Source organism: Pholis gunnellus, assembly GCF_910591455.1.
Source record: "Pholis gunnellus genome assembly, chromosome: 17".
Classification (NCBI taxonomy): domain Eukaryota; kingdom Metazoa; phylum Chordata; class Actinopteri; order Perciformes; family Pholidae; genus Pholis; species Pholis gunnellus.
In genome coordinates, this window is record NC_136544.1 from 17566545 (window position 1) to 17582944 (window position 16400).

Genomic DNA, 16400 nt, shown 5'->3' on the forward strand with positions numbered 1-16400 from the left:
TGCTATTAGATGCAGAGGGATCAGCCTAATGAGCACAGTCTACTAACTGTATTCTACGTAATGAGAGGCTCATGCTGCATCTTCAGAGGGAATCCAGGTCATGTCTTGAGTCTTTTATTGTCAACAATTACAACAAATACAAATAAAACAACATATGAATGTTTCATTGACTTTTAGAAATCTTTTTACATGACCAATATAGATCTTGTAGCCTTAAGACTTATTACATATGGAGGATTGGAAGCATTCTATAGAGCTATACAGGCCCTCTCCAATGATCCCGTAGCGCATGTGAGATTAAATACATTAGTATTACACCAACTAGCGGATGATGTAAGAGAAATTGACAGATGACAACTGGTTTTTCTGTCACCATCTGAACCAATGACAACAATGAATATTCCTCCTGGATACCTCTGGAAGGCAGCAAAGCTAAATAAGTGGAAATGACAGCAAATTACACAAGAAGAAGAAGAAGCAGGAAGGAGGGAGAGAGAGAGAGAGAGAGAGAGAGAAACACGGACGTAGAAGGACGACTGCAAAAAAAAATTGCCTCAAATTAAAGTCACAAGTTGTCATGCGTCTATCATAAATAGGCTACTTATGATAGAAGGGAAGTGGCCTATAACAGTGCTACATTGTTGCTTTCTGTCCTAGACTCTGCACCACACTGTTACTAAACAGTTAGTCACGTCAACTTTAGTCGCGCGACTTTGTTGAAATGGATTTAACCGAGTTGTTGATGAATCCGCGTGAGAGTCTCTGCTAGACGTGTAGTTCAAATGAGTCGACAGCACAACATTAGCAGCACGTTTACAATGTTTTACGACGAGTAATACAACACCATGGCAGACAGAAGGACTTTCAACGTAGTGATTTTGGGTCTTGGATTTTTGTTCATTTTCACCGCCTTCACCACCTGTGGGAACATTGAAGTAAGTTCCACGTTATTACTGCTTTTTTTTGCACATCCAAACCTGAGTTTCTTATAAGTCACATTTGTTGCCTGAAGAAGACACTGAGCTGAGTTGGAACATATTTTAATGTCCCATAACACTGTTGAGATGTGCCCATTGTGCTTTTACACATAACATGTGTAACTGTTAGAATTAGAACTATATTTCGGCAAATACTCTTCTTCAGTGTAGGTCCCTTTGTTTAATGTATCCCGAATAATTAGTATCTTTATGTAGATGCCCATTAAACCATAAAACTAATTATTCTGGTTTTGTACACACATTTTGTTATTAAAACTTTGAATCTAAAACCAAAAAAAGCGAACAGGAGGAAACGCGCCTGTGTCTGGCGCACCTCGTGTTTCCAATTTTCTTCAATGGTCAGCGAATTGATCAAACCGGATGAATGAATTAAGGACACATGACCCCCATCTCGACCAGTCTAACCCCGCGCTTTCCTCTCATTTCCAGCAAACTGTGGTGAAAAGCCTGCGGAATGATACCTTCAGTGGGAGTGGGTACCACAGGTAGGTCACGCAGGTTCACGTCCTCCACGCAGGACGTTCATTTGATGAGAGTAAAAACTTGACTGCTGATCCTCTCCCCCCCCCCCCCCCCCCCAATCACAGCCTCGGGATCATCTATGGGGTCTTTTCATTCGCCAACTTACTTGCACCAGCAGTCGTTGCAGTAATTGGACCGAAGATTACTATGTTTCTGAGTGGCCTACTTTACAGGTAAACGTCGGCATGGTAGTTGCATACAGGAGGTTGACAGAGAGGTTGCTCATTGCTGTTCCTCGTGCGTTCTCTCTTAGTGGGTACATTGCCGTGTTCATCATCCCTTCAACATGGTCCTTCTACCTGACCTCTGTACTCATCGGGGTAGCAGCAGCCAGTAAGTTCCAAACAACAGATTTGTTTTTGGATTATGGTCTCAAATAATAACGATGCTACGACTGTAACTTTATGAAATGTTTGCATCATCATGCAGATTGTAGTTGAGGCGATGATTAGTAAACAGTAAAGGAATGAATTGGAGCAAATTATAGTCATTTAAGACAACTCTCTTTTGCTTCAGGAGCTTTGTTAAACCTGAGTTATAATGTCAAGCGAGATCAATGAAGTTATTCTATTTATATTGATATTAGTTAGTTATTTTCCCCATTAATTGTTTAGTCTATAAAATGCCAGAAAATAGTGAAAAATGCTCATTATAATTACCGAAAAACTGCCAGATACGACAAAGAAAGGCATCAAATCCTCACATTTGAGAAGTTGAAACTGGGAAATCATTTGGCATTTTTGCCTGAAGAATGCCAATAGAATAAACAATTAGTCAATTATCAAATATTGGTTCATCAACGAATCATTTCAGTTCTAGCCCACATACCGACTCGCATCCCATTTACAACAAAATACTCCAGCTTGGTTCCTGTTTTATTTTGCAGCCTATTCAAGCACAGTGTTCAAAATAGTGTTTAATCATTCAAACAGGGATTATCATGACTGGGATGTGTTGCTGCGTAGAAACAGTACATCCCAAATTAGCCCTTAAATGGGTTTGGAGTTGTTTCTGCAGATAAATAGCGTGCAGCACTTTGAGCTTGGTCGCAGATGTTTGTGGAAATACTGAGAAAGCAGCTTTCTGCTGAGCATTCACTGGAAAAATGAGGGAAAAATGATCTGGGCCTGTTTATAAATGCAGCCTCAAATCATTGCACTAGTGATGAATTTTCCTCATGTCCCGGGGTGACTGTGTGGTTAGATGCATTACACACCAACACAGACAGATAATATTTCACTTCGTGTGGGCAATTAACTGACTGGTTACATTTTTCTCCCCCAAACGACCTCCCTTCCCCACAGTGCTCTGGACAGCTCAAGGACACTTCCTGGTGGAAAACTCAGAGGCTTCCACCATCAACAGGAACACGGGGATGTTCTGGGCTCTACTGCAGTGCAGGTATGCAGCTACTGACACAGTTACACTCCAGTCTTTACCTTTGGTATTCTCATTTTAAACACTTTAATACTTGTATCATGCTGTCTGCCATCCTCTGAAAATGAGGCCTTTAGTCATTTTTCTTTTTTTTTTAAAGAATCTGAACATCCTGCTAATTTGCTTCCCAAAGCAACCCAAGGTTGCAAACAATGTAATCCTGCTATCATCACATTCAGTGCATAACACACAATTCATCACAATGTTTGCCATGTTTTCTTCCTCTTTTTGTTTGATGCAACTATTTCAGTTGATCAAAGACAGAGCAGGCAGACTACTGTCAGGCCTGTATTTTTAGCCTGACAGGATATTACTGTATGCTTCATTTTAGAATATGTTTAATAAATCCTGTTACAAATTGCCATATCTGTCAGTGAGTCATTGTTTTCTCTGCACAATGTGAAAACAGCCAAACCTCTTTAAACAGAGGTCTGCAGGTGAGAGTTTTGGCCTTTTCATCTCTTGCGTTCGCCCCACTGCTCTTGCACACTGGCTCTGACAACTAATTTGTATTTGTTAAAATATGCAAATTGAATTAGTATAATAATTACATTGGCTGTCATCTGCTCCAAAGCTGACAACAGAGCAACGCTAATCTGCCTCTGCAGTGGTGATCCCTGCCACAGTAAACGTATGAATCACTTCTTCACAGGCTGCCGACACACACGTACTAAATGCAGTTACTGTTGTCTTTTATGAAGAAGCCCTGTTCAACCCCGCTGAGGCTCTGGGACAGACTAATTACTCATCAACATTTTTAGTTTAGGTAAAATGTAATTAAAGACAGAAATAGATCACAGCGTTTCATAGGACGGCCCTGTTCACCATGAAAGGCAGATAAACAGCTTAGAGAGAAGAAGAAAGACGCCTCTTCAGAGGCGGAAATGCAGATGATTGAGTTTAGAAAGGCAGCGCTTCAACCCCCCGAATACAGTCCAGTCCTTCTTGTGTTCTTCTTCTGTCCGTCACACATGATTTCTCAGATGACATTTTAAACAGCACTGCACGGCCATTGTTTTTGTTTTATTGACGCTGACACGTCTTAACGTCAAATGACTCAAAAGAGTTTAAAAATAAGTCAAGTGAGGCATAGAACAATGGGAGCTTTTTTCTCACTCGATTCACCTGCTTTGCTTTTTTTACAGCATGCTATTTGGCAATCTTTACATTTATTTAGACTGGAATGGAAGGACAGAGATATCAGGTAGGGTTATACTCCAGTAAGTACGTAAGTCTTGCATGATGATGAAAGCAAAATACCAAGAGGATTAAAGCACTGATTGGTTATTCTGAATATGCTCCGAGCTTAATGTTGTTAATATGTCTTGTGTCTTTTAATTAAGCGCTTTATTTTAATCTTCATCCCTCAGACGGCAGCAGGAAAACCATTTTTCTGTCCCTGCTGGTCGCCTCCATACTCGGCACACTCAGCTTCCTCATGTTGAGAAAGAGCCACCACGAAGAGGAGTTGCTCTCTGAAGAGGAAGGGCAGTCGCTGCTCTCAACTCGCGTGATGTAAACGAACATTCGAGACATAATTGCACCTTTTTCACTGTCGTCAAAATCACTCCGAATATATTAAACTTGTCTGAACCACTATTGAAAAAAGGACAAGGAGGGTACGAACCTCAAGTGATGAATAAAAAGGGAAAGAGTGGACTGTTTCATGCGACGCAAAACAAAGTTATTTTCATCCGGTTGACTCTGTTAAACGATAACCGCACCACCTGACAAAGACATATTCTCAAATAACCCACCTTGGATTTTGTAAGGTTTGTCAAGATGACTCACCACTGCAGTTCTGCGAGAGTTATAAATCACTCTTGTCCTTCACGAAAATGCCCATTTTTCTGCGGATCATTTACATTTGGACACAGTCGAGCCTAATCACCGCACTTCACACAAGTAGGGTGCAATCAGGCCGATTTGTGTCGGCTGGGACGGAGACTCTCTCTTCGAGAGCGACGGCGGTTAAAGCCCCAAATTGTCCAGGCTCGACCTCTAACGCTGTATAAACTTGTATGGCTCGACTCTGAAGAAAGGTCAACTGAAAACACGATTGGCAGACATAATTCGACTGACATTAGTAGATCGTACAGAAATCTTGTCTTGTCTGTCTTGTGGCAGCAGCTTGTGTGTTTGGAAGCAGTTCTCTTCCTCTCGGATGCAGCTCTGTGACCCTGCTGAGTTTGCATGATTAGCAGCTTCAGCAGGAATCCTTCAGGGAGCCGACATTGACTGTGAAACGCTCCTTTTTTTGCAGCGTGTTGAGATTTTCAGGAATCAAGTGTCTTGGCTTTTTAAATCACTTCACCTGTTTGTCACTTGAATGAAGTTATGTCATAGTGTGTGTGTGTGTGTGCAGTTAACTTGTGTTTATTTATTTCAACTCTGTCAAAGTGTATATTGATTTCTTTTGTGTTGTTTAGGTATAAGCACAGAGCAAACACCGCCATGCAGGATGCCAAGTCAGAATTCAGTAAGTATTAGTGTATTATTTACAAATACACAATAAACTACATGTACTAACAAGACTATACTCGTTCTGAACAGGTTTATATGTATCTCTGTGCTGTTGTTAGACACAAAGATCATTGAGGAGCTTCTTACATCTCAGAAAAACAAAAGATCTCAGAAAACTAAAAGTATAGAAAAAAGCATTTTTATGTGTATTTGTGAAGTAGTTTGTGTTTATATTGATCATCCACTTTTACTATAAAATGGAAAGTAAATTGATTTCCTTGTATACTACCTGCTAAGATAATATACTATGATGATTAGTATGTAGTACTTACTGTATACTAGTAGTATGTATTTGAGACACAGATCATCTGAGATGTTTTTCACAAAGTATGACAGTAAAGGGCAACAAAGACATGTTTTTTTATTTGACATAACCTCTAGTGCTCTGCACTTCACTGCTCTTAGTCTGAAACTAGTCGGCAGTTTTGTTTTCCTTCTTGTGAAAATGTCTTTCATGTGGATAAAAATCTTCTAGCAGTACAAGAGAGAGTGCAGAGAAACGGCCTCTTTCAGATCGTATCTGTTTTAGCTGCACTTGCACCCGCCGTCGGTGCAGCCTGAAGTTGTTTGGATGATCAGATTGCTCTTTGTCTGGCGTGTACGCCTGCCTAAAACGTATCAGGATTATCGAAGATGCACACTGATTCATATCAAGAGGGCATCCAGGCATGTACAAACAGACCGAGTGGGATCTCTTCTTTTAAAGTCTGGATTCCCCTCCTGGTTGAAATTCTCCCCTGGGTGTTTTTCCACCTGCAGTTAGACGTTTGGCTTAATGAAACAGCATATTTTCACGTCTTTTATCTGCATTGAAGTTACATTTCCAGAGGGTAACGGGGCCTTAACGTCTGCATTTCTATCCGAGCTCAATCCACTTGTTATCATTGTGCAACGTATTTATTAGCAATTCATATCCGTGTATTGTGTTTCCCCCCCGTTCAGAAACCATCCTGCAGCTTCTGAAGACTAAAACTATACTGCTCCTGAGTCCCTGCATGGCATACAGCGGTAAGTCGCATGGAGAATGCATTAATGCAATACGCACCCTAAACCTCCGGTGAAGGCCGGCAGCTGCAGCGTGCCCCTCTTGTTTCTGCAGGCCTGGAGCTATCGTTCTACAGCGGAGTGTATGGGACGTGTCTCGGGGCCACCACGCAGTTTGGAGATTCAGCTAAAGGCTTGATCGGGATCTCTGGGATTGTGGTTGGCATCGGAGAAATTGTGGGTAAGTTAACGTTCCTCTACCGGAGCTCGTTTAGGGGATTGAGAGCCACCGGAGGTCTTCTGCATTCATAAATACCGTATTTCCCGTCAGGTGGAGGCTTGTTTGGATTGTTGTGCAAGAACAATCGCTTCAGACGGACCTCGGTGGTGTTTCTGGGAATGGTCGTCCATTTCGTTGCCGTCTATTTGATCTTCCTCAACATCCCAGATGATGCTCCCGTCGTCTTTAATACCACCACCCAAATTAAACCGTTTCTAGCTCCTAGGTAGGTGATCTCTCTCACAATTTCACTACGAAGAAGGGTGAACATGGGGCAGGCCGGTTACAGCTGTGCTTTGTTTGTAACAGGAGTTGTATTTTCTCTTTCAGTGTATCCATTGCCCTGCTGTGCAGCTTCCTGCTCGGACTTGGGGACAGTTGTTTCAACACACAACTCTACAGCATACTCGGCTGTGTTTATGCTGAACACAGCACGCCTGCTTTTGCCATCTTCAAATTCATCCAGGTAATCCCGAGTTGACAGTTCTCCGGCATTGTTAGCAGAGCTGTGCAAAGCTGGGTTAAGATGTTTGTCTCGTCAAGTATGAAATAAATTCACCTGAAGCCCCACACAAAGGGAAAAGACGAGACCCTCACACGTCTCTTAATCCCCCTCGTTTTCTTTGCTGCAAGAAATTGGCCGGTAACCAGAAATAAACCCTTTTTATATTCAACTGAAATTAAATTGCATTGTTTTGTCTGTTACAGCATGCACAGGTCTGTAAATCACTTGTCCTGTTTTCTTTGAGGAAAGAAATCCGATACCAAAAGAGAGAAATGATATATTATATTTTTTGACCTCATTTTGAGAGAGCCAATCATTTAACAATACAATCACCTTATGGATCTTGTGGGCTGGACTTAAATACCTAAAACCCTCTCCTCTTGTCAGTCTGTTTTCGCAGCAGTGGCGTTCTTCTACAGCGGGTACCTGCTGCTCAAGTGGCAGCTGCTGATGATGGTCATCCTGGGCTTCACCGGAACGCTCTGCTTCTTCACGGTGGAGCGGACGCAGAGCTTCTCCGGAGATTTGCAGGAATATTAGAAGGAGGACATCTCTGTATCGGCGTTGATGGTTTTGTGGGAGGAGCTTTAAATGAGTACATTGTAGGTCGTATACGTTTGGATGACATTCACACTCTAAATAGTTTGAAGTATTGAAACTTATTGAAACATTTGAAGTTGTCTTAAGCATAACATGGTTCAGCTTAGGTTGTACCTTGCACCGTCTGTACTAATAACCCGACACTACACAGTATCGTCGTTAATCATTAACATTGTCTTTTACATCGTTTGTCTTACTGTAGGATTTTAAAATAACCACTTTCCTTATCTCGTACTTATGTGCATCGCTTCCAGCTCAGGTTCCTTATTAAAGGCAGTGTCATGATAGTTTGTGTCTAAAACTGATATTTTTAAAGCTGTTCATATTTTGACAGAATGATTGACAGTTTAACAAAAAAATAGACGAGAGAAAATAACACAATATTTACTAATTAATGCCTGACAATCATTGTTCTTAACTTTTTATTTTGTGAATTTTGCATTTTGTCGATGTTTTCCTCCCAATGTTGTGAATCTTTGATGAATACAGTTTTATGCTTTTCCAGTGATTTCATTGAACATTCTGAGCAGAACTCTTTACTGTGTTACGTAGCATTCTGTAATAAACAGTTAAGATGGCGTAGATGTCGAACACAGTCAGGGCCTCTGAAAACCACGGACATAAGAGGCTCAAGCAATCCATAAATATGAATAGAGGAATATTACTGAGGGCACGCTTATTCAGTTGCTTTTGACCTGTAAATCAGACAAATGGAGGGCTCACACTTTAATGTTCTGCTTCCTGACTGAACCGAGTTTGGAACAGATTAAATGTTCCCCTCAGAAGGAAAACACAAGGCACTGTTTGTGTTTTACACCAGCCTGTGTTTCACATCTAAGTGGATTGTTTTTTTTCACTCGCCATAACGTAGCCAGTGTGTACGTCCAGTTTATTGTAACACAAAACAAGATAAATCTACCGGCTTTAATCCTGATTTGCCAGATTTATTTGAAAATCCACGAGGCCATTAATCAAAAAGAGGAGCAGGAGGAGAGCGCCTGGCTGGAAGAGAAAGGGTTATAGGCCCGGAGGTCCCACACTACTTCACTTGTAATTGAGTATTGATTACATTATAATGAGAGTAAGCAGTTTTGTGTGATCTTAAGTCAATTGTGCTGCCTACTTGACAACAACAAAGAGCTGATGGGCTAAGTGAAGTATACAGCGTTTACTCACAGAATTAAACTCCGCCGGGGTTCACGTTATTAGTTTAGATAACCTCGTAAGGAAAGTAACTAGGTTGGGATAAGTCTATTACCTGAACACCGGCTGATGCATCAGCTGTTCGTTATTCCACAATGTTTCATAAACCAAAAAACGTGACGCTTTTTATCGATAGCACTTTGTTTTCCTTTCTCACTCATTTTTCTAAATTGGAGTAAAATGTATTATAATTCATCCCCCCCCCCCCCCCCATCCATCCATCCTACACAACTCCTCAGATTTATCCCGCAGCCTTGATTTCCCAGCACACCACTTCAGTTGACTGTGCATTTGGCTGAAAGGCAGATGAAATGTGTACATCATCTACTTCATTGTGTCACACCCTCACACACTTGCTGGTTCTAGTTAGAAGGTTTGATTGAAATGGACCTGTGGGAAACACGACCGGGGCTTGTTAGAGGTCTGAAATGTAAAACGAAGTGCTGCTGTCTTCGTAGTCGGGGGGTCGTGTTTTCTGAAGCTCGACAAGAGTTGTACTGTCGGGGTACTTCATCAGGGAGGCACCTTTTATTTCAAAGTAAGTCTGTGCCCAGGGGATTAATTCATTCATTCCCGTCTGTGACCTGCTTGATTGTCTCTGACTGTCAGTTTAACCAGAGAGCCGTGTTTACCGCAGCGTTATACCTGTAGCTCACTGGGTTATTAAATTTGAAGACTTGCCTCATTTCCATGAATTATGGAAATCACACATCTGAGGATAGTTGTATGAATAAGGTTCACAACACAATTAAATATACCAATTTGAAAAGAGAAACACATCCCATCAAGTGAGATGACTAACAACTCTCTGTAATTATATGCAGGATGAGATGAGCACAAACAGTTTTAACTGCTCATTGTTTTTTTTCCCCTCTCCCCGCTGTTAGCTTTCCACACAATAGATGTTGCTGCAATCATGAGCAGCACAATTAAACTAATCACTCAGCAGCGAGTGTTCATTGCTCACGGATCAAAGGTTTGTGTGATCAGCGGTTGTCCTTAGATTCATGAGAATTAGCCTCGCATTAGTTAAAAACTCATAATTGATTTCCCTTCAACAGAGTCAGAAAACAAGCTCAACTCAAATTGTTCTGTACAAAAAAATAACTTTATTTTTAATCATGGATCTGCAGTCAGGACCACCAGAAGCTGACAGAGAAGCTGAGCTCTAAGGATCGGACATAATGCCAGTGTTGGACGGGGATGAACAGCACGTCTCCGGGCTGCAACACGCATTCCAGATACGGAGCCCGGGCGAACTCCGGGAAGCGCTCCGTGTCCGGGTTCTCCACCTCCACCTGCATGGAAGGAGTCAGAAATTGGAAAAGGCTGCATACATTGGCAGGCTCAACATGCACCACGTCTATGGACTGTCAACCCCCACCTGACTGGTATTGTGGAGGAGCTGTGATTGATGAGGGTACAGCTTGTCTGTGTCCTCTGGGGAATATAGGCGAATGTATTTGCTTCCCACCACCTGGTGTACAAAAACAGGGAGAAATCCCACGTGGTAAACAAACAGCGGGACACATCTTTGACACTAACTGCATTCATGAAATAGCCTTCATATCGTCACCTGAGCCAGGAAGTTCTGCTGAGGGTCTTGGTGAAGAGGAGACACCGTACCTCCGGGCCCAAACCACGCGTTAACGGTGATGTCGTCTTCGTCTCCTTCACCAAGGCAGCAATAGTCGGGAGGACGGATGTCGTCCTTCAGCTCTGGTATCTAAGGCAACGTCACATAAAATCACACCAGGAGGGCTTTTCAGACCCGCTCGCTAGATTATAACTCGTCATTTCCCAGGAGGTAACATGCAATAGGCCTACAATACAATAAAATGGTAATTCCACATCTCATTCTATTGGATGGATTGTCATGAATTGTACATTTTAACAAGTTTGGTGAAACATTCCTCTATTTTTTTTAGGTTTCCTTTATTTGTCATTTTACAACAACGGGTTGCACAATGAAATTTAACTTACACACACGTAGAACATATATACACATTTTAAAATGAAAATAAAATGACAAAATAAAACAATATATAGTCCTTTATAAAATCCTTATGTACTTTGGTTATAGTTTATACAACTATTTAAGACCAAATACATGACATTCCCATCAGCCTCAGCTGTATGTTCTGGTTCATGCTAATTAGCAAATGTTAGCATGCTAACATTTAAATAAAATAAAGTGCTCACTATGAATATCTATAGCGAGCATTTCTATTGCCTCACACGATGGCGAAGGCTGAGCTCGTAACGGAGTAAAGAAACCAAGACTCCAAGTTCACAGTACACTGACATCATGTACTCCAAAGTTATCTGCACATAATATCGCTTTTGGTCATTATTCTTATAAATAGTAAGACATTATATAAGAATAGAAAGAAAAGAACACAAATTATAATCAAGATGTGTGAATTATCTAAAGGGAAACATTGAATTTGTCTTCTTAATCCGTGTAATTAACATGTGATGAGCTGATTACTCCTGAAGGATGAGGATATTGTGTGAAAGATCATTCTGTTCTAATAAACTGCCCAAAATACATAACTTTTAGCTCGACAAGGTGCCCTTTTAGTAAAGTTCAATCCAGACAATGTATTGACGTGTGCGGTAAAATTAGGACTCACAGTCAATACTGTTCAAAACAACGCGGTGGGAAGATGACAGCTGGGAATGAGGAGCATTCAATTCTTCACGTTCCCAAAAAATATAACCTGAATAATCAACTGGTAAACTGACACAATGAAGAGAGTAATATTTCGGTAACGATGTCGTCAGAGAAGAGGATGCCATACCTGATCAAAGAGCTGGTGTTGAGCGAGATAACCCAAACCTTTGACTCCCTCCTGGCAGAGTTTGATCCGCAAAGTAAAAATCAGAATAGCGCGTTAGAAACCACGTAGAGATCGTTCTTTGTTAACAGCAACACTCGATGCGGATGCGCTTACTTTATTCAAAATGTATCGGTCAATGAACTCATTGACCGTGAGCAGCGTCTGTGACCATTCCTCGTCCGTGTACCTGGAGCCCACCTCAACGGGAACAGTCCGGCAGCCGGCAACAGACCTCAGGTATGCGATGCTTTTGTGGGAGGGAGAAGAACCAACGAGTCAATCGTTACTGTAAAACAACAATTAAAAGTCACACATCTGGCCATTGAAGGATTCGAAGCCCTGCCGAGACTAAATCTGCCCACGTGTGCACTTGTGGGCGTGGTCCTCCACCATCAGAGCCGTGTGTCAGGTGTCAGGAGTGAATAGTCAGCTGTTGGGAGTCGGCAGTGAGAGGGAGGACAGTGAGGGATAATCCTAAACGTTATATCAGACTCTGGTGGCAGACAGAGTCAGCCATCAGAGACGTTTCCATGAGTAAACCAACATCAAGTCACTTCATAGTCAAGAGTGAATCTTACACCACACATCATAGTGCCAGGTTAAAAGAAAACAACAGATGTGAGTCATATGTTACATGACAGTCAGTGGTGCTTCGGTACCAGAGCGCTGCAGGTTTTCTGTCCTCACCGCTAGATAGGAACACTCGGCTGGCATCACACTCTTAAATCAGTGTGATTAGAATGAACATACGGTTTGGTGGTAGTGTTTCACCATGATGGGAGGACGAGTGATGTACATATCAACACCGTGAGTTTGTTTTCACGACGATGCATTTTAGAATAATCTTTGATTTTCTGGCAGACCTTCCGGTGGAGAGTTTGAGTAAAGAGTTTAACATCCCAGTACTGATGGACGGGGATGTAACAGGGAAAACAGCTGACATGGTGATGTCATCTTTGTTCTTTAATTGAACCAAAAAAAAAACAAACCTCCAGGGGTGTTGGTTGAGGGCGGGCCAGTGCTCAATGATCCCCTCTAAAATGACTGGTTTGAGGGGGAGCAGGTAGTTGGTGCTGAAGCTCTCCAGTGAAGGACACTTTATCCTGGGAACTGCCGACTCCTCTCTGATCACGGGAACACGTGGGCACTCCAGCTTCACTCTCTTAATGATGCAACAACAACAAGGGTTTGTCAAGTCTTTAATTCAACTCTCAGATGAAGAGCTTCAAGGGGAAAATATCAAAAGGACAAATATTGTCATCATATTTCTCCATAAGTGAAAAATGCAGCGTTTACGTCACTTTGTCGAGCTAAAGACAACACTGTGAACTGAGGATGTGTTCATTTGAGATTCTTAGATTCTTTATGCGATAGTATATTCTATATAATTAAGACTGTTTGAAGATATCTCTATGGGCTCGTGGGGATTTCTTACCTTTTGACATTTACCAATTATTTGATTTACTGAGAATTAATTGGCAGAAGAAAAGATAATGAAAATAGTTGTTCAGCTCGACTCTAGAGACCAAATAGACATTTTTAATCAAGCTGGTTGAATTGATGCTTTTCTTTTTTTTTAAAGGCAAAGAGAAACAAACATGTAGTTAAAAAAGAAATCCAGTCAACCTTCCTCCAAACTCTCCATCGTTACGGCATCTAAACAAAGTGATCTGACATTTTTGTTGCCCTTTATTTTCAGTGACGTCTGATGGAGTGCGACAAAATAAAGGGCGACAAAGGAAAACGTCTAAAACTCTCGAGAAGCCGAGTCTGAAAAGTTCTCCTAGATCTGAATGCATATCTTAGTTGAAAAAAGTGCTCTTATTGCTCTTATTGGTCACCTAAATTAAATCAGCCGTACACATCATCATGATGATGTCCTTCCTTTTATTCTTGTAAATGTGATAATAAATGTGCTTTGGCAATTTGTTTTAAGGCTGAAGAATTTTAGGAAAACAATGTTGAATAAAGTTACATTCAACTCAAATCTTACCAAAGCATCACGTGACTATTCCCACTTCTTGACTGAGTTAACTCATAACTTACGATAAACTAAAGTGACACGCTCACATGAATAATGTGTGTTTGAAATCAAAACACCCGGGACCTACCTTGACTTCAGTGTGTTCACGTTCCTCCTCTGGTTTAGTGGATTTCCTGACTTCACTTTGCAGAATCCGAACAACGACCTGAAGTATGTTATCCAAGATGGCCGCGCCCATGAGTAAACCCATGTCACAAGTCCTCACGGCCTGCACGACCTCATCCGCCGACGGGTCGTCCCGACACAGAGCGGCCACTTTGAACAGGCAGCCGTAGGAATACACGCGTCTCCACTCTTTGTCCACATGGCGCCACGTTCCCGTGTTGAGTTTCTCCCACGAGAAATCCAGAATGATCTGAGCGGTGAGAGTTCGGCTGGCGCTGGAGGTGTCGCTGTACAGCTGCCGCCGAGACCGCTTCAGCATTTCCACCACACTTGACTCCACTTTGTCGCTGAACTGCAGTGGAAGCTGTTCCTCATTAGGAGGCAGAGCAGCAGAGACCTTTGACCACAGCGTGGCCATTGATGAGAAGGTCTGCAGGTATGCTGTGGGACAGACGGTGAGGGTGAGTTAGGGCAGCACTAATGAGGATGCACCGCTACATTCACATGTGCACTGTTTGTGGAATACTTCAACAATGGTCATGGGTCCACAGTTAGCTAAAACGTGTACACACACACACTTTGCTGCAGTAAAACACATGTATACACCCAATTTCCAAATTGGCAACCACAAAACGCAGGCGAGGACGTCCCGAGCCAAAGCACACATGCTCAGCGACGACTCTCCGTCACATGGCGTCTGTGTCCGCCAGACTCGACCTCCATGTGACTCCATCCGTGTTCAGATGCTCTGTGAAGCCAAACCACGAGGCAGCCAGCACTGAGCAGCTGGTTCATTTGAGTACAGAAACCCGGCCTTGAGGCGGACTGTCACTGAACACAAGTAAAGTGAATGGTGGCATTTAAAAACGCCACATGCCTGAAGGTAACCCCCAGGTTCAGGACAATTAGGAGTCCTGTTGGAGGGCCCTGCAGGGTCATATCAGTCTGCTATTCTGCACATGCTCACAAACGGAAACATTTGTGCAATCTTTGACTTAATACACATTTAGCAAATAAACAAAAAAAAAGCAGTAAATAGTTGGGGAAATTACGGTCCTACTGTCAGATAACATTATGGACGTCATTAAGGAAGATGGGCGGAGTAAACCTTCACTGAAAGTTCACCTCAAATTCTGTCATATTTTTCTTAAAAATGTAATTTATAGATAACCTCTTTGGTCATAAAACACATCAACAACAAAATAACAGATGAATTGATGTCAAACTATTTGCGCTGCATAGTTGGATGATAACTTTAATTAAAAGATATATTTATAACACTCAAATACAAGTTATATATGAGAACTAAACAAGAGGATTTGTCTGAATATGTTTAACTTAATTCTGAAGCAAATACTAAAAAGAAATAATGACAAAGGGTACATCATTTAATTATGTAGCCTATATTATTTGTAACGAATTATTGACTCCTGGTAAAGCATCCCAGAAGTCTCCACTGTGTAAAGTTGTCAACCAGCTCCAATAACGTAATATTAGATAACATGCACGTGAATACGACAATCAGAGACAGGACTAATATTTTGCCAAACAGCTGGAAATACAAATTATCTTTGCAAAGTATCAAAAGTGTCACATTTAAGTTGATTTAGGCTAATACGCGCACGAACATCAAATACAGGAAACCGACGCATTACTAAACAGTGACGTCACGTTTACTTACTAGCTAAAGAGGAATTTAATACGCTAAATGTTATATTTACCTTTTATCACGACATTTACACCGTTAATCCGATACTATCTTTCATAACGTGGACTGTAAGCAGTGCAGGAGCTGCATTGACCATGCCTGTGCTACATCAAAAACAGACCGGGAGGGAACTCGGACAGCGGAAAACATTGGTTCCGCGATAAATGTAAGGTGTCAAAGACAAGAATAGAAAAAAACTTCTCAAAATACTGCACAAATACGTGGACTCGGCGATATTTCAATTCAAGCAATTTCAAGGTTGTAGACGTTTTTATTTTGGATTTATTTTTTACAAAACAAACGTTGATCTGCATGCACCCTGTGCTCCAGTAGAGGGGAGTAACCTCTGCACTCCAAATTTATAAAATGCAGTATCAGACATTGAATGAACTATATAGACGACCCACCTCCCTAACACACGCACGCACGCACACACACACACGCACACGCACACACACACACACACACACACACACACACACACACACACACACAGACACACGCGCGCGCGCACACACACGCACTGCTCCTACACTGACACATCTGTCCACACAACCTCTCAGCCTTGTAGCTGCACAAACATCTGTTATCTCTTATTTAGATGATATTTACATGATGAGTAAAGCTCAATCAATGGAAACAAAACAG

The 16400-nt window shown here is 41.8% G+C and overlaps 2 protein-coding genes across 2 annotated transcripts; one reads left to right on the forward strand and one right to left on the reverse strand.

Moving 5' to 3' along the window:
- The first annotated feature begins 523 nt into the window (after nucleotides 1–523).
- Nucleotides 524–8357, forward strand: LOC306709881 (UNC93-like protein MFSD11). Its single transcript, XM_079178193.1, has 13 exons — nucleotides 524–935; nucleotides 1428–1483; nucleotides 1586–1693; nucleotides 1774–1853; nucleotides 2825–2921; nucleotides 4103–4161; nucleotides 4328–4472; nucleotides 5387–5436; nucleotides 6423–6488; nucleotides 6580–6705; nucleotides 6796–6970; nucleotides 7075–7210; nucleotides 7637–8357. The coding sequence occupies exons 1-13, from the start codon at nucleotides 846–848 to the stop codon at nucleotides 7787–7789; spliced, it is 1341 nt and encodes a 446-aa protein (XP_079034319.1). The 5' UTR covers nucleotides 524–845; the 3' UTR covers nucleotides 7790–8357.
- A 1797-nt stretch (nucleotides 8358–10154) lies between these two features.
- kdm8 (lysine (K)-specific demethylase 8) lies at nucleotides 10155–15854 on the reverse strand. The gene is made up of 8 exons (XM_079176819.1): nucleotides 15766–15854; nucleotides 14007–14485; nucleotides 12885–13057; nucleotides 12010–12142; nucleotides 11857–11907; nucleotides 10629–10778; nucleotides 10437–10529; nucleotides 10155–10350 (listed from the first exon to the last, which is right to left on the reverse strand). Exons 2-8 carry the CDS (start codon nucleotides 14460–14462, stop codon nucleotides 10186–10188), a joined length of 1221 nt encoding a protein of 406 aa, XP_079032945.1. The 5' UTR covers nucleotides 14463–14485; nucleotides 15766–15854; the 3' UTR covers nucleotides 10155–10185.
- Nucleotides 15855–16400: the final 546 nt, after the last annotated feature.